This window comes from Megalopta genalis, chromosome 2, assembly GCF_051020955.1.
Source record: "Megalopta genalis isolate 19385.01 chromosome 2, iyMegGena1_principal, whole genome shotgun sequence".
NCBI lineage: Eukaryota > Metazoa > Arthropoda > Insecta > Hymenoptera > Halictidae > Megalopta > Megalopta genalis.
The window spans coordinates 10,833,157-10,858,703 of record NC_135014.1 but is presented as its reverse complement, the minus strand read 5'-3'; the positions used below and the strand labels follow the sequence as shown (position 1 = coordinate 10,858,703).

General features: G+C 44.8%; 4 protein-coding genes across 21 annotated transcripts in view; 3 read left to right on the top strand and 1 right to left on the bottom strand.

Annotated features, from left to right (window-relative positions):
• The first annotated feature begins 162 nt into the window (after window positions 1–162).
• On the top strand, window positions 163–2,444 carry Caf1-105 (chromatin assembly factor 1, p105 subunit). 2 transcript variants are annotated; one of them, XM_033471158.2, is made up of 7 exons: window positions 163–487; window positions 589–721; window positions 793–1,090; window positions 1,157–1,420; window positions 1,491–1,718; window positions 1,785–1,912; window positions 1,988–2,444. In XM_033471158.2, exons 1-7 carry the CDS (start codon window positions 347–349, stop codon window positions 2,332–2,334), a joined length of 1,539 nt encoding a protein of 512 aa, XP_033327049.1. In that variant the 5' UTR covers window positions 163–346; the 3' UTR covers window positions 2,335–2,444. The 2 variants fall into 2 exon arrangements, with proteins under 2 accessions (XP_033327049.1, XP_033327048.1); XM_033471157.2 differs by having other exon boundaries at window positions 1,785–2,444.
• Window positions 2,445–2,584: 140 nt separating this feature from the next.
• On the top strand, window positions 2,585–7,604 carry LOC117220816 (tubulin alpha-1 chain). Of its 2 annotated transcripts, none has more exons than XM_076518363.1 (9): window positions 2,585–2,806; window positions 4,596–4,818; window positions 4,914–5,018; window positions 5,771–5,967; window positions 6,080–6,172; window positions 6,347–6,532; window positions 6,637–6,885; window positions 6,991–7,154; window positions 7,234–7,604. In XM_076518363.1, exons 1-9 carry the CDS (start codon window positions 2,804–2,806, stop codon window positions 7,358–7,360), a joined length of 1,347 nt encoding a protein of 448 aa, XP_076374478.1. In that variant the 5' UTR covers window positions 2,585–2,803; the 3' UTR covers window positions 7,361–7,604. The 2 variants fall into 2 exon arrangements, with proteins under 2 accessions (XP_076374478.1, XP_033327050.1); XM_033471159.2 differs by lacking the exon at window positions 2,585–2,806 and adding an exon at window positions 2,844–4,149.
• A 2,054-nt stretch (window positions 7,605–9,658) lies between these two features.
• Window positions 9,659–25,547, top strand: part of chm (lysine acetyltransferase chameau) — a 46,521-nt gene continuing 30,632 nt past the window's right edge. Inside the window, exons 1-12 of one of the 9 annotated variants that reach the window (XR_013032608.1) lie at window positions 9,659–10,412; window positions 10,546–11,011; window positions 11,093–11,338; window positions 11,404–11,667; window positions 11,753–11,935; window positions 12,840–13,197; window positions 13,270–13,564; window positions 13,814–14,058; window positions 14,150–14,336; window positions 22,808–22,904; window positions 23,007–23,098; window positions 23,506–25,012. Coding sequence is in view for 7 of the 9 variants with exons in the window: in XM_076518355.1 (XP_076374470.1) it covers window positions 10,395–10,412; window positions 10,546–11,011; window positions 11,093–11,338; window positions 11,404–11,667; window positions 11,753–11,935; window positions 12,840–13,197; window positions 13,270–13,564; window positions 13,814–14,058; window positions 14,150–14,336; window positions 22,808–22,858 (2,313 nt within the window). In the remaining 2 variants the exon portion in view is untranslated. Of the gene's footprint in view, window positions 10,413–10,545; window positions 11,012–11,092; window positions 11,339–11,403; window positions 11,668–11,752; window positions 11,936–12,839; window positions 13,198–13,269; window positions 13,565–13,813; window positions 14,059–14,149; window positions 14,337–22,807; window positions 25,013–25,547 lie in introns of those variants that run through there. The other 8 variants (XR_013032607.1, XM_076518355.1, XM_033471333.2 and 5 more) reach the window with 8 other exon arrangements.
• LOC117220899 (uncharacterized) overlaps window positions 12,042–25,547 on the bottom strand; it is a 61,674-nt gene continuing 48,168 nt past the window's right edge. For 3 of the 8 annotated variants that reach the window (XR_004490376.2, XR_013032613.1, XR_013032609.1), the window contains one exon: window positions 17,019–18,226. Coding sequence is in view for 1 of the 8 variants with exons in the window: in XM_076518356.1 (XP_076374471.1) it covers window positions 17,569–17,744; window positions 18,037–18,226; window positions 22,520–22,656; window positions 22,765–22,828 (567 nt within the window). In the remaining 7 variants the exon portion in view is untranslated. Of the gene's footprint in view, window positions 12,156–17,018; window positions 18,227–22,519; window positions 22,657–22,764; window positions 22,932–23,768; window positions 23,804–25,547 lie in introns of those variants that run through there. The other 5 variants (XM_076518356.1, XR_013032610.1, XR_013032614.1 and 2 more) reach the window with 5 other exon arrangements.

The following is a 25,547-nucleotide window of genomic DNA, read 5'->3' as shown; positions in this document are numbered from 1 at the left end:
ATAACCTTAACTTCCATTAAATACTTATGTAACGTAGTTTCATTATTCGTTATCATATCTTATCTTTGTTATTGTATTTTGATTTATGTGAACAAATTAAATTAACCGCTCGTCATTAATTTCTCTAAGAATATTAACAAAACTACAAATTAGATTCAATCTGAACTCGAATTTAATTAGGAGACAGATCCGAATAGTCGACTACGATTGGATTTGAAAAATTGACGCGTTTTGGCGGGAATCGTATGACAGCTTGAAGGTTAGACGCTATCGGTCTCCGTTCGATACAATTATTGTTACTGTCCTCCTATTTGATTGTCAGTTATACTCTTCTTTGAGTGACATTATGTGGTGTACAACTCCCGAAATTTCGTGGCACAATCGTGATCCAGTTCTGAGTATCGACGTACAGGCTGGTATTTACGAAACATCGAAAGGTGAAAAATTCTGGCGTGTTGCTACCGGCGGTGCAGATTCACACGTTTTGGTAATATTATAAAGACAATTTTCGTACAAATATTATTCACAATTCTTGCAATAAATATATTATACAAAATTGATCATGTAATGATCTTTTTCTTTCGTCAGATATGGTATTTGACGACAAATGAAACCGGCGGGGCAGTTGTGAAATGCGTAACAGATTTAGAACGACATCAAAAAGCAGTGAATGTCGTCAGATTTTCACCTTCGAAAGAGATTTTAGCCTCTGGAGACGATGGTTTGTATTTATACATTTCATCTAATCAATTGCAAAATTCATGAGGCTATAATTTAACCTTTTGTTACTAGAGTCAACCATTGTTTTGTGGAAACGAAAGGAAGACTGTGAGTTTCACATTGTTTCCGAGGAGAATATGGAGCAGTGGATTTCTTGGAAGGTATTAAGAGGACATTTAGAAGATGTTTATGACATCAGTTGGTCCCCAGACTCTAACATGTTGGTCTCGGGTTCTGTAGATAATACAGCTATCTTATGGGACATTCATAAAGGACGTTCCACAGCTATATTATCGGAACACAAAGGCTTTGTGCAAGGGGTGTCGTGGGATCCTTGCAATCAATATATATGCACGATAAGCACAGACAGGTACGTTATCAGTTCCTGTAGAAACTTGTTCATATTTTTTCTATTTCTAACGTAATATATTTTCAGGATGTGTCGTCTATTCGATATAAGTACGAAGAAAACAGTGCAGAGGGTTTACAAAGCCAAGATTCCAACACCCCCGGATCATCCATTGAAAGATAAGACAGTAAGATTGTTTTACGATGATACATTTAAGTCTTTCTTTAGAAGATTGACATTCTCTTTGGATGGACAGTTAATTATTGTACCATCCGGTATAATAGATCCGTTAGAAACTACAGAAAGAATATCCAATGCAACCATAGTCTTTTCAAGGCATAATCTAAAAAAGTGAGTATATTCTATTATTTATTGTACCGTTTTCGTTTTTAAAGAATTTGATGAATGATTTTACTTCCAGGCCTCTCATGCTTCTACCCTCTTTAGATGAAAGTACCATAGCTGTAAGGTGTTGCCCTACATATTTTCAATTACGAAAGGATGGTCCAATTCCCATGATAACGCTGCCCTATAGAATAGTGTTCGCCGTTGCTACACAGCATTCTGTGTTGATATACGATACTCAACAGATATCGCCGATCGCTGTGATATCGAATATACATTACACCAGATTAACCGACGTTTCTTGGTGAGTAACTATTACGATTACTTGCATCCAAATTTTGATCCATTTCCATAATATCATACTTTGCAGGTCGAGCGATGGTAAAATACTGGTAGCGTCGTCAACGGATGGCTACTGCTCTATTATACACTTCCAAAACGGAGAACTCGGCGTGGAGTATAAAGATGAGAACAAAATCCCGGTGAAATGCGTTGAAAGTAGTAATGCGAAAAAGTCTTTCGGTTCAAATAATACTGAGAACGTTTCTAAATGCTTGTCTTCCATCGACGTAGATAGCAACGCGATGGACATTGATATCTCGGCTTGCGAGAAATTCCACGATTCTACCAAGAGTTCAGGAAGCCAGGAGTTAGAGAAGAGTTCAGAGAACAAGAAGTTAGATAAAAATAAGAAATCAGATAATGTTACGGAACAAAAAGTGGACAGTAAAATCGAGACCGAAGAAACCGAAGATATTGAATTAGTTTACAGTGAAGACAGTACTAGCAGAAGTGTTAGCACAAAAGTTAACGTGAAAATTACACCGAAAAAATCAAATGCTCCGCAAACCGTGCTTGTTAAAATCCCACGGAGAGTGCAGTTGATTACTCTGTCAAGCCCGAAAGGGAATAAAAAATAGAGATATGCCGAATTAATGCAGTGAACGCAAGCCGTGCATACAATGCGGATGTTATTTTTATACTATCGTCTTTGTTATATTATATAATAAATTGTAGGTCGATGTCCGGAGGTTCGACTTTTACTTTAAGGGTTTAAAACAATTTGAAAAGTACATTTTCATGAACAACAGCACGGTCAGTCTTTTATCGCTCCGTTGAATTGTTTTATGTTAGTGGGCGGGCCGTGTTTGTCTGCCTTTAGAAGCGTAATCTCCGTGTACATACATTCATGCGACATCTATATATACATGAACACTAATTCGCACGAATGCTATAGCTTCGGGTTTGTCACCTGCGAAGGCTTGTGCTGGTATTATATACTTGCGAGTATTAACATGGCGTATCGCAGTGATCTGACTGTCCGCTGATGCAGACAGTGGTCGCATCGCGGTACGTTCTGACACGTTTTCTATCCTCACATCAGCAACGATGGTGAGTCGTTCACTAATAAATAATACACTCCACATTTACTACGATTTGTTAAAAACATTGTTTAAACTCTCTACCCATTATTCTCATGGAAAATATTGTTGTAGATATTTAATTATTTTACTGCGCGACGCACGACATTATCCGCAAGTTGTACAATTTAATATTTAACTCTTTATCCTATATATAGCTGTGTTCGTTGTAACAATCGTTCGACAAAGTTAGTTCAACGATATTGTCGAAGATAATTGATATCGGCGAAGTTAGTGCTTTTATATGATGACGACTAATACCCCCCCGGGTAATAGTTCTTAAATTACATGGTTCGGGAAGGTATAGCCAGGCGCCGCGAATAAAATACACAGGCACATATGTACTTCGTGTAAAATCGAGCGATTAAAGAACTGTCGATAAATAGGTCGTGTGGAAGATTGAATCGCAAGATGTCTTAGACTTTTCGATGTAATGATATGCGACAAATAATATCCGAAGAGAATTATGCTATATTAATTCGGAAGCCGATTAAGGGACTAAATTAATCGTTCGAGGAGCTCGTTGGGATTCAGGAACAGAGGCATTGCCCCCCCCCCCGGGGGGGGGGCATCGGAAAACGACATCGTGTTCTTGGCGTCGTTGCGAAATGCGGGCGCCCTTTCGAAAATTCGCATCCGCGAATTCGAAAAATATATTGTCTATCGCGAAATCATGCCACGCACACGTCGGTGTTCGATCAAGCTGCTATGGTTACAGTGTATGTCAACCTGTATAAAATCGATGTTTCCCGTGGCACGTTCTAAAGGACATGATGCATCGAAAGTCTGTAGGACAATCGGTGTCTATGCGCAACAGCGGACCATCGGGCGATGCCGTGCGACAGCGAGCCCGTAGCACGCGGCCATGTAACGATGAGACGTTTCGTTTTAGGAGAACGGTTGAATTATTAATCGAAGACATTGGCAGGTCAAGGTAGCGAAGCTTAGCGACTCGCTGACAGGCGTAATAACGTTTCACGTCGACAAGATATCATCAGCATGTCAGTTCACGATCGTCCCTTGCCCGGTGACTTTGGGACCCGGCGGACTTCTCTTTTCAACTCTCGTCGACGAACAAAATAAATAAATAAACGGAAACTGGATTTATCTGGTTTTTTCCTACGATACCTATATACGCATTTTACAACAAATTTCTTTCGATTCCGCATTCCTCGTCGACGCGTCACCGCGAAAGGAGGCCCCAAGTTTTACGACCGTCCAATAAAACCGTACATTCGTTTCTTTTTCCTCCCCGAACGTTCGCGCCAAGGATTCAAGCTGGAGGAACTAGACAATATTCGGATCGCGAAGATGGTATATTGCTCGTTAACACCAGATTTACGGAACCCGTCAACAAAATGACGGGTCACTGATTTTTTCATTCATTCGATTATTCATATCGTAAAGATACATTTATGAGTTATCTACATATTCAATTGATACGTCACTCACGGCAAATGTTACGATAACACTCGTTAAAAATCAGAATGAATGTCTTATTGTTACTTTTATTATTTTATTACATTATATACATATTTATTATTATATTACATATATTATATGTTATATTATGTATATTATATTATACATATTGTATATATTTATTATATTATATACATTACTATTATTTGATTATATTGTTACTTTTATGGACTAATATAAAACGGCTGTTTCTTGCGCTTCGTAAATCTAGTGTCAGGCGCTAATTTAGGCGCTAATCCGTTTGTTTAGCGGACGATTCAATTCGCGTATGATTACAGCGGGAGTGTATATCCATCCATATCGGGCAGGCGGGGGTGCAAATGGGCAACGCTTGTTGGGAACTGTATTGTTTGGAGCACGGAATTCAGCCGGATGGACAAATGCCCAGCGACAGCACCGTGGGCTACGGGGAGGACTCTTTCAATACCTTTTTCTCTGAAACCGGCACCGGCAAGCACGTACCGAGGGCGGTTTTCGTCGATCTCGAGCCGACAGTCGTAGGCGAGTATTTTTTTTTTTCGACCGAACACGGTCCCGTTCTTTTCCCTCTCGGACGCGCGCAATATAATTTAACCGAAAAATCTGTGACGTTTCAGACGAGGTGCGAACCGGCACGTACAGGCAATTGTTCCATCCGGAGCAGTTGATCACCGGAAAGGAGGACGCCGCGAACAATTACGCGCGAGGGCACTACACGATAGGTAGTCGCGACGCGTTGCCTTCGATTTACAGAGGCCCAGGAAAGTGTTCGTACAACTGCTGAATCGTAATAACTTTTTTAACACGTCGAATGCCGCGTTATTATATTTATTTACGCCGCGTATCTGAGTGACGGCTACGTTCCCGCAAGTTTTCGTTCAATTAAAGCAGGATTTTCGAGGTAATTTATAGTAATTTGTTTTGTAACACAACTGTGACGAGTATAGAGAATATAGAGTAACGATTAAAACTATACTTATACCAATAATAAAATAAAATAATAAAGTATATACAATATACTTGTACCAACAAATTGTACTTATATTGAAATCTGTTTTTAAAATATTCGAACGTTTTATCAATCACGATGGAATTCGTTGAAACATAATTCGGGGGACTCTGTTATATAACAATACGTTATAGTCTTTTGTAAATTCTTTTCTTGGCGCCGGGAGAAACTCTACCGGTTCACGCTGGCCGTTCGACGTGTTCAAAGCTCAACTAAAACTAAGACTTGAATACTTTTTAGATGATAGAGGGACTTAGTCTACACGACGACAGCAAAATTAAAGACAAACATTTTGCTCATCGTCTAGTAAACTAGACCCGCCTATAATCGAGAAAACAAAGTTCAAGTCACTTAGTCCAATCACTTCATTTGAGTCACTTTAAAAAAAGTTATCGCGTTTCAAAAGGTGTATGAACGTCTCGTATGTGAAGGAACGAACGCAACCAAATCGGTCGTAATTCACAGGAAAGGAGATCGTGGACATCACGTTGGACCGGATCCGCAGGCTGACGGATCGATGCAGGGGCCTACAAGGATTTCTAATCTTCCATTCGTTCGGGGGCGGCACCGGTTCTGGATTTTCCAGCTTATTGATGGAAAGACTGTCCGCGGAGTATCCGAAGAAAAGCAAGCTGACCTTCAGCATCTATCCAGCGCCGCAGGTAAGGGAAATGGCGAGAGAGAGAGAGAGAGAGAGAGAGAGAGAGAGAGTATTTTCCAATCGCGAACACACGATCGTTCAACGTTATTTCATTGTTATTTCTATTTGCACAGGTATCGACCGCCGTCGTGGAACCGTACAATGCGATTCTTTACACACATCCGACTCTAGAGCATTGCGAGGTGGCCTTCATAGTCGACAATCAAGTTCGTACACGTTCGAGGTCTTCTTCGCCGGCTAATTCTGATTAGGAACGCGCCAGGCAACGGATTAAAAATATCATTAATTCTATATATATATATATATATATTAATAATATTTCTATGTTATAATTTAAATCGGTTGGAATATCCATATATTCAGCGTGTTTTGCTTCGCAGGCGATCTACGAGCTGTGCAGACGAAATCTGAACATCGACAGGCCGACCTACACGAATCTAAACCGTTTGATCGGCCAGATAGTGTCGTCCATCACGGCGAGCCTGCGATTCGACGGAGCCCTGAACGTGGATCTCACGGAATTTCAAACGAACCTGGTGCCCTACCCGCGAATCCATTTCCCTCTCGTGAGTTCTGTGGTTTCGGTGCTATAAGTAAGGAGACGTTTCTCTGTGTTCGTTTGATCGGCAATGTTGCCTGTGTGTGTGTATGTGTGTGTGTCGTCTCGCAGGCGACGTACGCGCCTGTCATATCCGCCGAGAAAGCCGGCCACGAGAGGATCACGGTGGCGGAGATCACGAACTCCTGTTTCGAACCTAATCACCAGATGGTGAACTGCGACCCCCGAAGGGGAAAGTACATGGCTGTCTGCATGCTCTACAGGGGAGACGTGGTCCCCAAGGATGTGAACGCGGCGATCGCTATGATCAAGAGGCAGAAGCACGTCCAGTTCGTCGAATGGTGTCCCACCGGTTTCAAGGTAGCTACTGCGATGCGTCCTTGTCCGAACTTTCGGACGAGTCAGTGACCATTGTAAGGGCTGCTGAGTTACCTTTAAATTCGAATTCTGTTTCGCGTTGCGCAGGTGGGAATTAATTATCAACCGCCCACCATCGTGCCAGGGGGAGATCTTGCTAAGGTAGAAAGAGCAGTGTGCTGCCTTTGCAACACCACAGCCATAGTAGACGCCTGGGCCAGGATCGACCATAAATTCGATCTCATGTACGCGAAAAGGGCGTTCGTTCATTGGTAATGTTTCAACCTTCCTTTGTTTTGCGAAGATGCCGAGGTGTTTTCGATGTCTTCAACATCTGTGCAATTATTACAGGTTCGTCGGCGAAGGTATGGAAGAGGGAGAGTTCGCAGAAGCCAGGGAGGATTTGGCAGCTTTGGAATTAGATTATCGCGAAGTGCAGGAAGACGCTGCCAACACCGAAGACGAAGAGGAATATTAAAAAGTCACCGTCGGCTGATTTCTAGCTATCAGAAAACATATGTTGTTCGCACCATATGATGAAACAACATCGGTGACACGAAACTGCCTATTTTACAGTGAAGCCGCCTATATCTGTACTCCATTTTCACCTCTCAGCATTTACAGCATAATTAAACGATCATTACTATGGTGTTGGTGTTTATATACAATAGTTACGATGTAATAATTTTAAGTCATATGAAATAAAAGTGTTTAATGAACAATTCTTGAGTCCAATTTATTTCTTGGCGCTATTCCCATTCCCATTCTCATTTCTATTCCTATTCCCATTTCTATTCCCATTCCCATTTCTATTCCCATTCCCATTCTCATTTCTATTCCCACTCCCATTCCTGTTCCTAATGATTCGTGGATAAGTTTAACGCAATTACTTCTCATTGACTTAAACTACTTGCTAATTGTATCAGGAGAACACGAGGAGTTATTCTCGAAGTTCTTTGTCTGGCTTGTGATTGACTTGTACTACTGAAATTTCGAGTATCAGGAGCACATAATTTCTCGAGGAAGTATCCTAAAATTCATTGTCTGGCTTGTTATTGATTTGTACCACTAAAATTGGGAAAATTTTCGAAATTCTGTCTGGCTTGTTATTGATTTGTACCACTAAAATTGGGAAAAATTTCGAAATTCTTTGTCTGACCTGTTATTGACTTGTACTACTGAAATCTCGGAAATGTCTGGCCTGACGTTGACTCTTACTACTTTTTCCGAAAATTTCCCAATTTTAGTGGTACAAGTCAATAACAAGCCAGACAATAAATTTTAGGATACCTCCGCGAGAAATTGTGCTCCTGATACTCGAATTTCAGTAGTACAAGTCAATCACAAGTCAGACAAAGAAATTCGAGAATACCTTTTATATGTACTCATGATACAATTAGCAAGTAGTTTAAGTCAATGGAAAGATAGTGGAAGCTGTCAAAATGAGAGAGGAAGAGAAAGGAATACGTGAACGATGGAGCGATTTTAAAGATGGGCGAGAAGGAAGAGAGAGAGAGAGAGATAGTTAGAGAGTGCAAGAGAGAGAGAGAGAGAGAAAGTGTGAGAGAGATAGTAGAGAGTGCAAGAGGGAGAGATAGTGAGAGAGAGAGAGAAAGTGTGAGTGTGTGATAGTGAGAGAGAGAGAAAGTAAGTGTGTGTGTGTGTGTATGTGAGAGAGAGAGCGAGAGGGAGAGTAGAAGAAAGTTGGAAGAATGAAAGAGGAATGAAAAGAGGGGAAAACTATAAAATACAATTGGTACAGAGAGGTAAGAGTAGGAAGGGTTCTAGAATATTTGAAAAGGGATGAGGAAGAAGCGAGATGGGGTGAAACTGCAAAGTATAGAGAGGACGAGGAAGAAAGCGGATGCTGATGTGGAGGAGAAGAAACACAAATGTGAGAACACATGTTACAGTGGTACAGGAGGAGAAAGGAATGGAGGAAGGAATTTGAGAAAAGATTATGGGTATGGTAGAGGAGAGGAATAGATGGTGAAACTAGATGAAGAAAAAAAAGGGAGCGAAGGAGAAAGGTGAGAGAAGGAGACGTTGATTGTGTGAAAGAACAGGCGAAACGGAGGACAAATGAAGAAGGATGAGCAAATGAAAAGACGTTTGAATTGAGTTTTATAGTACTTTTATTTTCAAACATTACAGTTCTTATTCTATTTTACAATCATTTTATAATAATGAAAAGGAGTCAGAACGAAGCCGGTATTCGGTATACTGATCAATTCGCCATAATGTTTTGCAACAGAATTGTTGACTAATTAATTAATTATTTCCAAATTACCAAACATCTACATTTTCAAGTCAATGCACACACACACGTGGTTAATATAACACATTAATTGAATAATTGGTGAAATTATAACTTATAACATTATGCCAGAAGAAGTTAAATTTGCACGGATAATAAGTGTTACAATTATCATTAGATACGGTGTAAACTGCGGCAAGATTCATCTGCGTACACGCCATGCTCTAGTGGCGCCATCCGTGACAGAAAGCTGAAACTACTAGCCGAGAATTTGTGGCGCCTTCCGTGGCAGAACGCTGAAACTACTTGTCGAGAACTAGTGGTGCCATCCGTGGCAAAACGCTGAAACTACTCGCCGTGTACTTGTGGCACCATCCGTGGCCAAACGCTGAAACTACTTGCTGAGAACTTGTGGCGCCATCCGTGGCAGCACGTTGAAACTACTCGTCGGGAAGTTGTGGCGCCACCAATTCCCTGTATTTGCACGTAATTTGTGGGAAATCAATCAGTAATTAATGATATCTTCCAGGATTGTCCATGTTATTTACTAGACAACAGTATCTGATATTCCCGATCCCTATGTTATATGTTTATTTAGTGTTTCACCGCTATGTGGTTATGGGTGTTTCAATGCTTGTTTCGGTGATTAAGAACGGTAGGAGAAAATGTGAGCAACTGTAATTTTTGTTATTTATATGTTTTTGCGGATCTTGTTAGATTTTTGACGGAAATGTATCAGTTTCAGTTAAGATATCCTAGGGATTTTATTCTAGTTTCTACACGGATTAATCGCGGGTTTTTTTTCTGTGTTATAATGTTTTGCAACATGAAAACAGAGAACCTTGATCCTATGTTTTGATGTGTATAAATGCGGAGATTATAGGAGATGGAACTGTTGCTTTAAACGAGTTAGAAGCTCTAAATAGATCTTGCAACCAAGAAGGCTGTGGAAGAGTCCAGGAATCGTTAAAGAAATGATGTTATTGGCAGCTGTAATGACGGAGTTTTGGAGGAAAAGAGAGGGAAAGCGCTTTCGTCCGGGTCCCGCTAGAGGACTCATCAATCAGTAAGGCTTTTCTAACGGGACCTGCCATAGATGCGGGGATGTCGGAAGGACGGACGAAGTTTGTATATATACAAACTGAGACAGATCAGATACTTGCAGAAAAGGAGAGTCCATCTGCTGGCAAGCCTGGAGGTAGTCTCCACATGCTAAATAGTATTTTCTATTTCTTTAAAAGATAGCACTACGGAAATGACTCCCAAACGGAAGGTACGTAAACTTTGCACAGGTTATTTCATAGAACCCCTATAGATGTGTCTGCTTTCAAACACACTTGGTACTCTAATAACAATTGACAACTGTATATTTCAATGATCAACAATAAGTAATGTTTTAATATTAGACAACCAGTTCAGAATCTACTTCCACAACGAGTTCTGGTTCATCGTCCAGCAGTTCCTCCAGTTCCGGTAGCGAATCTAGTTCATCGGATTCAGAGAACTCCAGCAGCTCCGCCAATAGCCAAAAAGTTTCCGACACAGAGAGAACAAAGAAAAAACCAACCTTTCCCGCAAACCGACATGGCAAGTCTAAAGCTGAAACAGTTTCTGTGGCGTCGTCCGAAGCAAAAGGCAAGGAAAGAATACTACCAAAGAGTAGATCGGTGGTCTATTCTTCAGAGTCTGAAGAATCACCCTCCAAAATTAAATCGGCAAAGCGAAAGCCGCCAGCAAAACCTAAGGCTACGGCTACGGTAGCTCCTGTCGTTAAACAACAAAGACCACCTGCTAAGTCCGCGGCTGCTTCCATTCAACAGAAAAATGTATCGAACCCTAAACCGGCTGGTAATAAGCCTAACAAACCTACCGGTAAGTACCCGATTGATTCGGAACGACTACTAGAGCGAAGATATTATTGCGCGTTATCGGTAAACTAACAATATTTTGTAGCATCTTCGAGCGCCAATGGGAAAACGATAGACAAATCGACGAAAGCAACGTCCGAACCGGTGCAAAAGAAATTGAAGAAGAAGAGTATCTTCAGTCCCGAGAACAGCAGCGAAAGCGACAGTGGTATGCCTGCGAAGACAACGGTGACCAAATCGACGAATAACTCTGCCAAGTTCACGAAAACTCAGCAACCCAAGGCAAAAGCGAACGACGCGAAACAGAAAGCACCTGCTCCAAGTAGATCTAGTCGGTAGCATGCGTTGATCGCAATTTCACGATGGTTCCCTGAAATAACAGCGTAATTTTCTTAGGTCTACTGACGAAAGCTGTACAGCCGCAGAAGTCGGATAGTTCCGCGAGTTCGAAAAGCTGTTCCGCGGGCTCAGGCTCTTCCGGTTCATCGGACAGCAGCACGGACTCCGAGTCCTCCGAGAGCATAGCGAGTCCTCAGCCTCAGATAAAAAAGAAAGACAATCAACCGAGCGCGACAGTGATCCCAGCGGCCAGCGTTCTGCCGAAGCGACCGTCTGCAGCGGTTGCACCGGTGAAACCGCAGAAGTGTACAAAACGACAAAGTAATGAATTCTCTGACTACTACACGGAAGTTCGTCGAGTTTTAATCGTTCGTTTCCAAAATACTTATCCGTATTTTCCCGGCAGACACGGTGAAAAGCGAAGACGAAGCCGACGCGTCCGCCAGCGAGAAAGAAATCGATGAGCACGGGGAGACGACCGTTGCGTCGAAGGCGACAACGAAAGGCAAGCGGAAGCTACAAACTCGTAAAGGGAGCAAATTGCTTCAACTTCAAGCAAAGGTTGCCAGTGATTCGGAGTCCGACGCAGGTACGAATGTACTGCACAGCTCCCTAATTCTAAATCCTTCCTTTGGAAATTTCATTTCTTCTTCTGTTACTTATGTATGGTACTTGAACACTTTGGTTATATCATCTTCTACCTGTTACATTTCTTTTAATTTCGAATTGATTTTTCTACGCTGTACAAGATTGTTTTGGACGTTAGACGTTCTTTTCCAATGAGTTCAGTCCCTCCTGCCGACCCTTCGCTGAAACAGAGGTGATACCTGATATTAGTCTAGATGCTGTAGGTAAATTTTAATGCCACCGTTTCATCATAGCGATTAGAGCACGTTCGTTTAGCGATCGAAAGCGCAGGATGTTCCGGCGATCGTGACATACAAACCAAACAAAAACGATTCTGTGCGAAGAAAGAAAAAAGTAAGAGGAACATTCGAGATCGTCATTTTCGAAATTTCTGCAAGTAGAAGAGACAGTCTTGCACGGGCTGGATATATTGCAGTTTTCGCGCTCGCTTTCTCAAGATCAATCGGAAGCGGAGCCCCGTTCTCGGCTTCCGGTCGCGTCACAAATATCACCGAGACATCCTGTCTAGATCGCCGGAGACAGAGAGGCATACATAGATACCGAGAGTTTCCTCGAGAAAAGAGGCGGTTAGAGAGACATAAATTTCTGCAGGCGGCGGATTTAGGACTCTATGCTGCCTCCTTAACACAAAAAAGCAGTATTTGCGGTTCTGGATGGATGGATTGGACATATATTTAATAATAACTACGTACATAAACGCATACATATATCACGTGATATCGACGTCCGTAGGGAATCTTGTGGTCCATGGCATTGTAACAAAAAAGAACAGAAAAAGCATGTGTCCAAGGTGTCCTAAGATGCAGATACAGTCTTTTTGCTTACGGCGGCAGTATGGTTCTCAGGTACGGAAACGGTAGCGTGTAAGCGTATCCTGCAAATTCCGCTGATCCGGTGTGATTTATCGAGAGTAGCCGAGAGCAAGAGGAGCACCAGCAAATCGCCGGTTAAACGAGCCGGTCCTAGCACTCAGGCCAGGCACGCTTCCGGCGCGAATCGGCCGCCGCAAAACAGCGGCTCCAACAATGCCACCGGCGGCAGATCCGGCCAAGGGAGTTACGCCCGTGCAAGGGTCACGAAGGAGAGAGAGTGCCCTTTGGCGCCGGCATGCGACTCCAGGGGTCACCTCTCCGGGAAACTCGAGTCACACTTTACTCTGGAGGCTTGCCCCTTGTACCACAACACCACGCCGCAGGCTTGCGTGTAAGTTAGACCTTCGCCTCGAGAATTCTTAACCCTAATACTTGTCCCTAACACCTATCCGAAATTTTCCAGGGAGTTCCACAAGGACAGAAAGAAGCGCGAGGACGAGCGGAAGAAGGCTGTCTCGTGTCTGGCCAAGAAGTCGCCGAAGGGCGTGCACCAGACGACGGAGCAGCGCAACTATCAGCTGAAAGTCAGAGAGCTGAGAAACAAATGGAAGGGTAACGTCGGCGACGGCAACGAGACGGACAACGAGAACGAGCTCCAAGGGAACGAGAAGGATCGTCAGCCGCGTCTGACCAATCTCACACCGGACTATGACTTGAAATTGTTCATGGAGGCGCAGGCGATCGCCAGCGAGAAGATCGTAGGTGTCTACAATAATGTCTCCCTAACCGACGCTCAAGTTGTCCACAAAACTGGCTAATTTGGGAAGAAGAGATACGATTGTTCGAGTCTTACGGTTTATTTATATAGTTACGAACTGTCAACGAGTATTAAAAACGAGCTGCAAGGCTGTGCAAGGCAATCTGTGCGTCAATTAGGGAGACATTACTGTACAGTGTTACTATGCAGGCGCGATCGTCGATCGTCGACTACAATATTCAACTTTCAGGAAAAAGAACTGAAAGAGCTGGACTACGACGGCGAGGGTAGAAACGTTGGCGGCACGCGGGTCATCGAGATGGGCAAATGGGAGATGGAGGTGTGGTACCAGAGTCCGTATCCCGAGGAGTTCAGCCGCGCCCCGAAGCTCTACCTGTGCGAATACTGTTTGCGGTACGCGAAGAGTCGTCAGGTGTTGAGGCGGCACAGGGAAAAGTGTCTGTGGAGGCACCCGCCGGGCCACGAAGTGTACAGGTTCGCGTCGAATCGAACACACGCGTTGCTTACGATCGGGCTTGTTCGCGACGACCGACGCTGTAAATGGTTGTTTCCGTTCTCGCCGCAGGAAAGACAAGATAGGCGTGTGGGAGGTCGACGGGAAACGTTACAAGCAATACTGCCAGAATCTCTGTTTGCTGGCCAAATTTTTCCTGGACCACAAGACGCTCTACTACGACGTGGAGCCGTTCCTTTTCTACGTGATGACGATCGGCGACTCCGAGGGATGCCACACGGTCGGCTACTTCAGCAAGGTGAGCCTTGCACTCTCCTTTCTCGACTCGAAATCGCGGACGAGCGCACCGGGCCTCTGTTAGCCGCACGAATTCAGGGCCCCCGTAGAACCGGCAGAAGTTCGACCGCCGGTTTAAAAATGAAACGAAGCGAAAAATGGAAGGCACAAAGGAGAGGCTCCACGAGGAGTTTCTTATTGGCGCGGACCTCGTCGCGACGACCCAGCGCCGGAGACATTAATGCGGGACACGCGCGCGCGCGTACGTGCGCGGCGACCGCGAAGCTTGCGTCCTCGCGTCGGTCGCCGGCACCTGCGTAAACGAGATCCGCGTTCGCCATGATAGCCGTTTGGCGAACAACGCCCGGGAACAATGTTAAAACCGTCGAGAGCGTCTCGACGATCTCGGCGATTCGGACGCGACAAGGGTAGCGGAGCCGGTTACCGTGCGACCAAATCGCTGTGCCCCTTTGGCTAGTTTTCGAGCACAATTAACGCGTTATTGTTTTGCAGTTAATATTCTGTAAAATCTGCGAACATTGGCGTTTTAACGATGCTCGTTGAAACTTGTTTCGGTAACACGATTAATATTTGGGCAGGTTCTTTTGTGATCTCGTCGAACGATTTCTAATCGATTAACAGAAGAATGTAATTTTGTAAATTACATTTCTTCTAATTAAATTACATTCTAAATTACATTTAACGCGTTAAACGAAACAGCAGAATAACAAAATTGAATATGTCCTATTTTTGATAAATATAAAGTTGACACGTCAAGCGCCGGGTCGGTTATTTTGTCGACGATATATAATTTACAAAATTACGTGTTCCTCTGTTAATCAATTTGAAAGCATTTGAGGATAATAAAAGAATGCCTAACAAACGAGATAGAAGAATAACAAAATCGAATATGTTTTATCCGACGAATATAAATTTGACGCCGCGTTAAGGTTGCCGTTAATAAATTTGAAATAATTTGGGAATAATAACAGAATGCCCAGCAACCGAGCTAGAAGAACGACAAACTTAATGCATCTTATTTTCGCTGAATACAAATATTATTTTCGGCTGAATAATTCTAATACGACTTATACGATTAATTATCGGAGAACGAACTAAAAGACACAGCGATCGGCCCCCCCCCCCCCCACAGTAACCCGGGCTCCTCGGTAGTTCTCCACCGATCTCGGACGAACGATTCCTGGTCCGCGAGAGCCTTTCGTTCGAACGGAACGCGTTGAACGACGAAGCCTGCGGCCGCCGGCAGGGCCGTCGTTGCCGGATGACCTAATATATTCCCGAGGGATGAGAACGCGAGCCATTTTTCCTTCGACTATTTTGCGGTTTACCGCGGCTGGTAATGGCATCCGCGTGCCGTGCCCGGATTACACAGACTATACGCGGGCCGCATGGAGGGGGGAGCGTACGCATGGTGGGGGGCGTCGTCTTCCATCTCCGAGTCTAGTCGAGCCGAGTCGAGTCCTCTCCACCCTCGCGGAGCCGGGTCCGGCCGGTGGGAGAAACGCGGCAGTCCTTTACGCACACACCTATTTACCGCGGAACAGCATCGCCGGAGTCGAAATCTTTACCGACGTTCAACGACCTCTGACCCTGGCGCAAGACGCGGCAAATCCGCACCCCCGCCGGGCCTCGGCTTTCTATCTAGAAGGGGATAGGGGCGAGGGAGAGAGAGAGAGAGAGAGAGAGAGAGATAGAGAGGCTCGGGGGATGGGCGCCGACGAAAATTTCCGTCGGTTTCGAGGCGAACGTTTACTCCCCCCCTTGGCCCCTTTGTCTTCCCCCTCGGCACTTTGCTCTCCTTCGAGAAAGCGTTCTTCTTATCCGCTCGGGAAGGGGCGAGACGACGGAGACGAGCTGTGCTTGCCTCTTCGCGCGAGAGCGGCACCGTGAAACGGCGAGGGACGACGACGAACGGCGAGAGAGAACCGATTCCCAGGGCCGTGTCACGCGGCGTTCGAAGCATCGCCGCGGTACACGTACTTACTAACACGAGTGTACGCGTTTACTGCGGCCGCCGTACGCTTCGCTGCGGTATTTCACCGAATGAGATTAACCCTCGGAGCGCCGCCGGTTGGGCGCGAAGCCCCCACCGATTGGGTCCTTATGGCGTATAGACGCATAATTCCACTGAGAAGTTTTCTTGTTAATTATCGCTACGATTATTATCTTAACGTAGTTCATTTTTAACCGGATCTCAAGCGAGTACACTTACTCGTCGAACACAGCTAACTGGTTAAACGAACGGCGGACGGCGCCGCGTGTCCAACACGGTCGAGTCGGGCCCCGAGAACTCCAGGTCCGAAATAACCCGGCGAGAGGGTTGAACATTATGTATAAAATATATATTAATAATTTATGTATAATTGTATTTTATAATATAGTTATATATATATATATATATAATATGTAATAATAGTTTATATATAACTATTTTATAATACAGTTATATATATAATACATGATAATAATTTATATATAACTATATTTTATAATATATATTATAAAATATAGTTATAGGATAATAATAAAATATAGATATAGGATAATATATAAATTATTGTTATATGTTATATGTATAATTGGTATGTAACTATATTTTATAATATATATTATAAAATATAGTTACATACAGTTTATAATATATATTATAAAATATAGTTACATACCAATTATACATATAACATATAACAATAATTTATATATTATCCTATATCTATAATTACATTTTCAACACATAACTATAAAAATGAGTCGCGAGGCTCGAACAATCGTACCAGCTGCCCCGAAATTGTCCATTTTCGTGGACAATCCGAGCGTCAATTAGGGAGAATTCAACTGTAATTCGGGGCGGCGAATTAACGTTCGGCCGCGACGACGTCCGAGCGCGGGGGGTGAGTTCATCGTCCCCGATTCGCGCGGACTATGTGCCCGTCCCGCTTCAGCGCAGCGAACCCCGCTCGAAAATCCAGGAGAGCTCGATAATTTCGATATCGATCCCCCGGTTCTGAATTTGCGGGAAGGGCCAGGACGAGACGGCTGGCTCTCGTTTTCTTAGAACCCGACGCGCACCTTGCGCGTGCAAGGAAGGAAGGAAGGAAGGTAGCAAACGAACAAGCAAGCAAGGAAGGAAGGAAGGAAGGAAGGAAGAAAGGGCGTACCCCTCAAAGGGCGACGCAGGCTGCATCCGCAGTGGCGTCGGCTTCAGCGGCAGCGGTAACGCAGAGTCAAAATCTTTATAGACGTTCAATGACCCCGACCCTGGCCAGACGGTCGTGGGGTGACTGTGGTGCTGCTGCTGCTGCTGCTGCTGCTGCTAGCAGTGGTGGTGGTGGTGGTGGTGGTGGTGGTGATGGTGGTGGTGGTTCGGTGGTGGTGATGGTGCGGTGGCGATGGCGACGCAGAGATAGAACTAGAGAGAGAGAGAGAGAGAGAGGGTGAGAGGGAGTAGGGGTGGTTCTGGCGTACGCACGCTATGCGCTCACGACGTGCAGTGCCAGGTGGGTGGCTAGACCGAGTGGGAGTTGCCGAGGGGGTGGCGAGGGTGGCGAGGGCGGCGGGGGCTGCTGCAGGGGATGGTGGTTGCAGAGGTCGCGAAGGAGGGGATAGCAGGCCGACAGGGGAGAGAGGGCGTCGCCTCGCGTATCGGGTCGTCAACCTTTCTGCGGCACTGCGACGTCGGGGTCGTTATTATTTCCTCCTACTCCTCTTGCTCCGCCCCTGGCGCGCGTCGTCTTCTCGCGTCTTTTTCTCGTTGCCGTCGACGACGGTTTTCTTGGACTCCGCGATTTCTGCTACTTCATCCCCCGTCCGTTCGTCCGTTCTCGTCCGACGACACTTGCTTCCTCTCGCCGATGTCCGAAGTCCTCCGTGTCTTTCACGCCCGCTGTTCTTCTGCAATTATAATAATAATAATTATTTATTTATTTATTTATTTTATTTATTTACATATACGGGACGATATTAATTGCAGCACGGGCGATAATAAAAGCAAATCGCACGGGCGAATTGTAAGAAAGATGAAAGAATTGTAGAAGCAACGAGAATAAACGATTTATTTATTTATTTATTTATTTATTTATTTATTTATTTATTTATTTATTTATTTATTGTGATGAGAATTTAAAGACACCGTCGCGAGATTATCGAGGGACGAAAGAAATCTGCGTGGCTGTGAGGAAAACGTCGACGATTTCGGAAAATGCCAATTTATGCGTCGAACGTGTAATTTCTCCCTAATTCGCACTCAGATTGCGCACAAAGATGGACAGTTTGGGAAGAGGAGAGATACGATTATTCTATGCATGGGGCAAAAATACTAGCAACAGGGTAGGAAAAGTAAAACGGAGATAAGGGTAAAAGCGAGGAGACGAAGGCGATTTGCGACAATTAGCGAACGGTAGATAGACAATTTTGACTCCGCTGCGTTATCGGCAACCCTTTCTCAACCCTCTCGGTTCCGCTCGGCCCCCGAGACACGAACCGCCGCGCGTCTTTCTTCGTTATTTGCTAGTACAGTAAATATTCGGAGGTTGAAATCGAAACCGGCAGATTCGAGAATACTAAGTCGCGATTTTATAGAAAATTTGCCGCCGCCCTCCCACCGGGGGGGGGGCGGGGGTGGCAGAGGATAAAAGGAGACAGCGGCCGCACCGAAAATATCTGAAAATATTTCATGGAATCGGAATATTTTAATCGATTAAATGAAACTTGCAAAGCGAAGTTATATAGCGTAGTTATGACACCGATTACTATTTCAACGTTCTTACAATTCGCGAATCTCAATAAAATTCCGAAGTTTTGCTGAATTTGCATAGAAATGAAATTTGAAATAATTTTGCCACCCGCGTACGGGTGACGCGACAGTCGAAGTGTTCATTAATATAAAACTAACATATGATAATAGTTTATATATAACTATTTTATAATACAGTTACATATAATACATGATAATAATTTATATATAACTATATTTTATAATATATTACTATAATACATTATAAAATATAGCTACATATAAATTATACATATATATCATAATATACAACAATAATTAGCATAATTAATATGCTAGAACAAAATACGATGACTTAACATTTTTATTTCCAATTTCTTGCCACGATTCGAAGGCAATTCGGAGGCCGCTCCGCGGGGGTTGCTTTGCATCGACGCAGCAACAAATTGCATAGGCGTACGAGCAGCCCAAGAAAATTCACAGCAACACGAAATTTCGCATTGCCGAGAGAAATTGCTGTATTTCGAGTATCGCGCGGTTGGACGTGTCCTCCTCGAACCCGTTGATTCCGCGGGGGGAGGGTGCGAACGACGCTCCTTCTTCTCGCGGGTTTCGACGGGGCCGGAGACGGGATCGATCGTTTCGACAGCCTTCGAACGATCTTTTCCCGGCGCTGCAACGTCCCGGCGTTCCAGAAGGTGTGTTCCGGAAGGCTTCACCCTCGGCGGAGGGGATGACGAGACGCGCCGCGTTGCGCCGCGCCGCATCGCGTAGAAAAACCGATCGATCGACGCGTGCACGGTGCCGCTTCCTCGCGCGTCTTGCGGTCTCCTCCGCTTGACCTCGAATAATCCGGACGTTGGCCTTGAGCCTGGAGGTCGTTGACCCGGGCGAGGCGGCCGTTGACCTTGAGTAATCCGGCCGTTGAACCCGAGCGCGGCGCCCACCCTGCGACGCGTCGCGTCGGCCGCGCCGCGCCGCACCCGCGTCCCGTCGCGTTATATCCGCGCGAGGGAGACCGAGAGAGAGCGAGAGGTCTGCGAACGGCGACCTTGAGCGATCCTAGCCGCGACCTTGAACGATTCCACGTCCGCACGAGGTCGAGGGGACAGTCGTCGTTTCGAGAAAGCCTCGCGAAATCTCCGACAGAAGCTCCGATTTCGATATTTCCGTCGACAACGATCGCTTTCTTCCTCCCTCTCCACATCTCGCTCTCTCTCTCTCTCTCTTCTTCGCGAGGAAGTTTTATCAATTCGAAGCCAGCCGAGCGGAAATCTGAAAGAGGGGGGTGGGCGGCCGTAGCGTGAACGACGCTTACAGCTTCCGGTGTGCGTTCTGCAACGGGAACCGGTGAAGGAAGCCGCGACTTTCGATAGACAATGCGCTTTCTCGCTCCGCGAGAGGAAGCGACGCGAAGCTCGCCGACTCGTTTTCTTCGCTCGAAAAATGCTTCCGTCGCGGACGCGCGGCTGTTCCCCCGCGTTAGACGGGATCCGACTTGCAAATTTACAAGGTGGAGGGCTGCGAGGGGGAGAGGATGGTCACTGGGCGGGCCGCAGCCGGCACACGTTTTTCAGCCGCCGGGCCACTGCTTCCGTAGGAAGCACGGCATTCAAGAAATGTCTGCCGGCCGGCGGAAAATTCTGGCCATCTTCGCGCCGGTGCTCTAGCCACCTTTACTCGAGTCCGCGGGACACCCGGGTACCCAGAAGGCACTCGGGTACCCAGGAGGCACTCGGGTATCGCACGCGACCTCCGAGTACCCGCGTGTCTCGCAAACGGTGTCTCGGAACTCGCTGCGAGCGCTACGAACCCGTGGCAGAAAATGTATTCGAACAACGTTTAAAACGCGACACGACTGCCTTCGAACTGGACTGAACGACGCGAATTGTATTTTTGTTCGCCTCGAACGGATCAGTTTGCCGGACAACGACGAAAAAACGCTCTGCTCGAATTTCACTGTTACTTGGAACGACGAAGAGAACAAACGAAAGATGTACTCCTGATACAGTCACAATTTCAGTACAAAAATATTCGAATGTTTAATTCGAAGGTTCCGATTGCATAATTGAATTACGATATAGTTCAAATGCCACGTGATTGAGTTAGAATGTAATTCAAAGACAATGTAATTGAATTACAATATAATGCAAGCACGATGTAATTGAATTATAATATAATGCAAACTCAATGTAATTGAATTACAAGATAGTTCAAATGCCACGTGATTGAGTTAGAATGTAATTCAAAGACAATGTAATGCAAACTCAATGTAATTGAATTACAATATAATTCAAATACAGTGCGATTGAATTACAATATAATTCAAATACAGTGCGATTGAATTACAATATAATTCAAATACAATATAATTGAATTACGATATAATTCAAATACAGTGTAACCGAATTACAATGTAATTCAATTGGAACAACTCTGCGCGACGTTGGTATGTGTCTATTGTAAGTGTCAGAACTCTGCTTCGTACAGCAAACGTCGGGTCCTTGGGGCAGCGAGGATGAAATACGATCGATTCGTACGCTTGTAATCGATGTTTACGACGGGGCCTGATAATGGGTCCGGCAATCATAACGCGCGACACTGTCCGCGGGGGCTCGCGGCGAAGTTGCGTTCGCTCGGTTCTCCCCCGAAAAAGGAGAAAGAGCCTTGTCGCGTGAAATCCAGCCGGAACCGGTTCTCGGGGCCGTCGGGGCCATCGGGCCCGAGACACACGGGCAACAACGGTGCCCCTGTCCTGCTCCTGAAATCCTTGCGCGTTCTGCCGGCCAAAGGATCGGGACCTCGCCGAGCCTGTTTATAGCGAAACCAGAATTTCTGATAGCCCCTTCGACTCTCTCTCTCTCTCTCTCGCGTGCACTCTCTTTCTCTCGAGCTCTCTCTCGCGCGCTCTCTCTCTCACACGCTCTCGCTCTCTCTCTCTCGCTCTCTCTCTCTCTCTCTCTCTCTCTCTCTCTCTCTCTCTCACGGTCCGTCTCTCTTTCTCGATGAACGTCAGAAATCGCGGTCGGGGCGATCGAGAGGATCGACCTGGGCCCGAATCCTCGAAAGTAGGATCGAGAAACACCATGGCCGAGTTTATTGCGTCATCCGATTGCGTGCGCGCCGCCGCCGACGACGACGATAACGTACAGTAAATTCTCTCTCGAATTGTCTCCCGGCTTGTAGGGTAACTGAGGGTGTTACTGTGAACGGCCCAGTTACTGTGGTATTTTCTAAAAGCAATAAAATCCAAGATTGTACAGCGTGTAATCTTCTACGAACGAATCTCATCATTTTCTAGACGTTTCATAGTGATCATTTATGACGTACAAGTAACAGCAATCGCGGTTCTAATTGCATTTCATTGACTTTTGATATTTGGAAGCTTATGAAAACTCATAGTTTTTTTACTATGTGTGCACGTTACTGCGACGCTGTACCGAACTGCATACCTTAACCTGTACAGCGCAGTTCTCGACGAGTCGATGCGAACAAGCTTGATCGGTGGAGCACCTATATCTAATTAATAAAGTGCCGCAGTGAGAATATCTTGATATCCCAGGAATCGTAGCTGTGTGTGTGTGCACGTCTAAAATAAAATGGATTATATCAAGCTTGACACGCATTAATCGGAATATGCGGTATTTCACTCGCGGCAATAGATACATAACCTCGGTAAATATATATGCACACGTACGGGTTCTTTGCGTTACGCTTTTTAACGAAATTCCTGCTTTCAGAGATCCAATATCTTTTGGCATTATTTAGAGAAGAACAAATATTCAAGTTAAAGAATAACAGGCGCGGCTCAAGCTGTCACATTTATTGGCGTAAAAGGTTAGTTCTCTGTCGAGGTTCGCCTTCGTCGAGAAAACGCGGTAACCTAAACCTAACCTGAACCTACACTTAACCGAAACGAAAAATGGGTAATTTGGGAAGAGGAGACGCCGCGATATTAGTTATTATAGTTATTATACAGGGTGTCCCAGGTTTTAATGTTCAAACTTTGTCAGTGTATTCTATGGCACGAAGTAAGAAAACAATATTATGTAAACATAGGTCATATAGAGCTTTATGAAGAAGTTATAACAAAAATTCAGAATAGGAATAGTAATCAACTTGCTGTTACTGTGAGCATTCGCTTGAATAGATCAGCACATGCCGTGTGTTTATGTAAGCTGTGTTTATTAATACATTTCGAAATGTCTACCGTTATTGACAATACATGATCGACATCGATCGAAGATCGAATTTATGACCGTGCGAATTTCGTTTCTATTCTCTTTCATTTCATTGAACGCATTATTAATCCTATATTCTGAATTTTTGTTATAACTTCTTCATAAAGTTCTATATGACCTATGTTCACATAACATTTTTTTCTATACTGACAAAGTTTGAACATTAAAACCTGGGACACCCTGTATACTAATTACAGCTGTCGACGGTTACAAGCAGACTATGAAAACGAGTCGCGGAGACTCGAACAATCGTATCTCCTCCTCCCAAAGCTGTCCATTCTTGTTTACCAGCCGACGGACAATTTGAGAGAACTAAACCGCGGATCTCGTCGACGAGAGAGCTTTTCGCGGAGAGATGAAGAAGAAGGCCGAGGTGAAATTCGGTGGTCGACGAAAGGGCGGCGGCGGCGGCGGCGGCGGCGGAGAAAGCGCCGGAGAACAAAGGTCCAAGGGAACACACCTTGGGAACACCTGGGAACGGGAACTCGACACCGGCTGGAAAGGAAAGCACGGCAATTAAGCTCGGCGACGACGAAGACGCGCGGCGGTGTGCCGCGCCACCGTTGCCGGCGACGAAGGTCTCGTTCGATCGGTGGCCAGGCACACGACCGCGAGAGTTCCTCTCCGGCGAGCAAACGAGAGGACGGCGTATCCTCTTACGCGGGTATTCCAGACGGGATCCCGGTCGAATGGGACAGGACAACACGATGCAACGAGGCGACGCGACGTGGAAGCGGAGGCGCGCCGCGAGAAAAGAGTGTGCCGGCGCGGCGATTCGCCGGGGAACACGACACGCGTGTCGAACACCGGCACCTACACCACAATGCGCCCCGGTCTTTTCCTGCTCCACCGATACGGATGAAAGAGTATACTTTATCCTGTGAACCGGGCTGAACGAGTTCCCGCGTGTCGTTTTTAACAGTCCGATATGACGGATTTATTAATAGGCGTGTGTATCGGATTTTGAAATGTTATTTCTAGACGGTGGATATTTTTACGCGCATCGACTGCATGATGCAGCAGATACAGAGACACACAGAGACACGTGTACGCGTACACGCTTTATTTTTCTCAGTAATAATTTTAACGAGTCGACGACGGACAAGTTAACGGTGTTTGTAAAATTCTTTTAAACGACTTCAAGACAGCTTTGCATTTAAATTACTCGGTTTTCTCGTGTATGCAAAAGAAGGAAAACCGGCGGTGCAATTATATTATAGGTTGAATTCTTTTTAATCGGATCAGTCCGGTTCGTTTAGATTCCGCGGTGCGTGAGAGTTCATTATTCTTGTGTTACCCGGACAGAGCTGGCTTCGACATAAAGTGACACGGTTAAATGATCAACGATCGCGACCGGTTCGTTATTAGAACCGATCTTTAATCGTTCGTAATCGCCAACGAGTTATAATCGTGTAATTGCAATCGATTAAAGCTTCGTTACAATAACGAAGAGAGTCGCGATCGTAGATCGTTTAATCGGATTACGTTTTAGCCCGATCGTTATGAATCAGTTACAACAATCGAGTTATAGTCGTTAATAATCTCTGGTTCGGATAGGGGTGTAGCAAATTCTACATTTATAGAATATTATGGTACTCGTTCCCAAAATTTTCTTACAAGACAATATCACGCATTGAGTTGAGTATTAATGTTAAAGAGAAAAAGAAATAACTATTACATTATCGAGAAGTGTTACATCGTAAAGTACGAATATCGTATAACATTTATTATTATTTACGCGTTTGCGCAATCTCCGCGGAGAACACGTGTCACATCTCGACGAATATACGGAGTCGTTTCGTTTTGAAAGCGGCCCAAGTTCATTTATTTTAAAATCCGAATATTTAAGGATTTTGCGTTCTAATGAACTGAAAAATATTGCTAACTGATAATAATAACGCGGTGATATAATGTTTTCGTGTTTCCAAGAGCAATTGTGATCTAGAGGCTTCGCTGAAATGAAATTATACGCGTGTCAAATGAATTCTCCCTAATTGACGCTCGGATCGTCCACGGAAATGGACAGTTTGGGAAGAGGAGATACGATTCCCAATTTTCCTTGACCTTTCAAGCAGGAGTGAACAATTTGGGAAGAGGCTAGCGAGCTTTGGAGAAGCTATTCAAGTCTCGCGACTTATTTTTATAGTTACAATTTATATAGCCTAAGAAATATATTATAACACAATCTTATAGCGATATAATTAAAATATTATAATCGTCAACGATTATAAAAACCGAG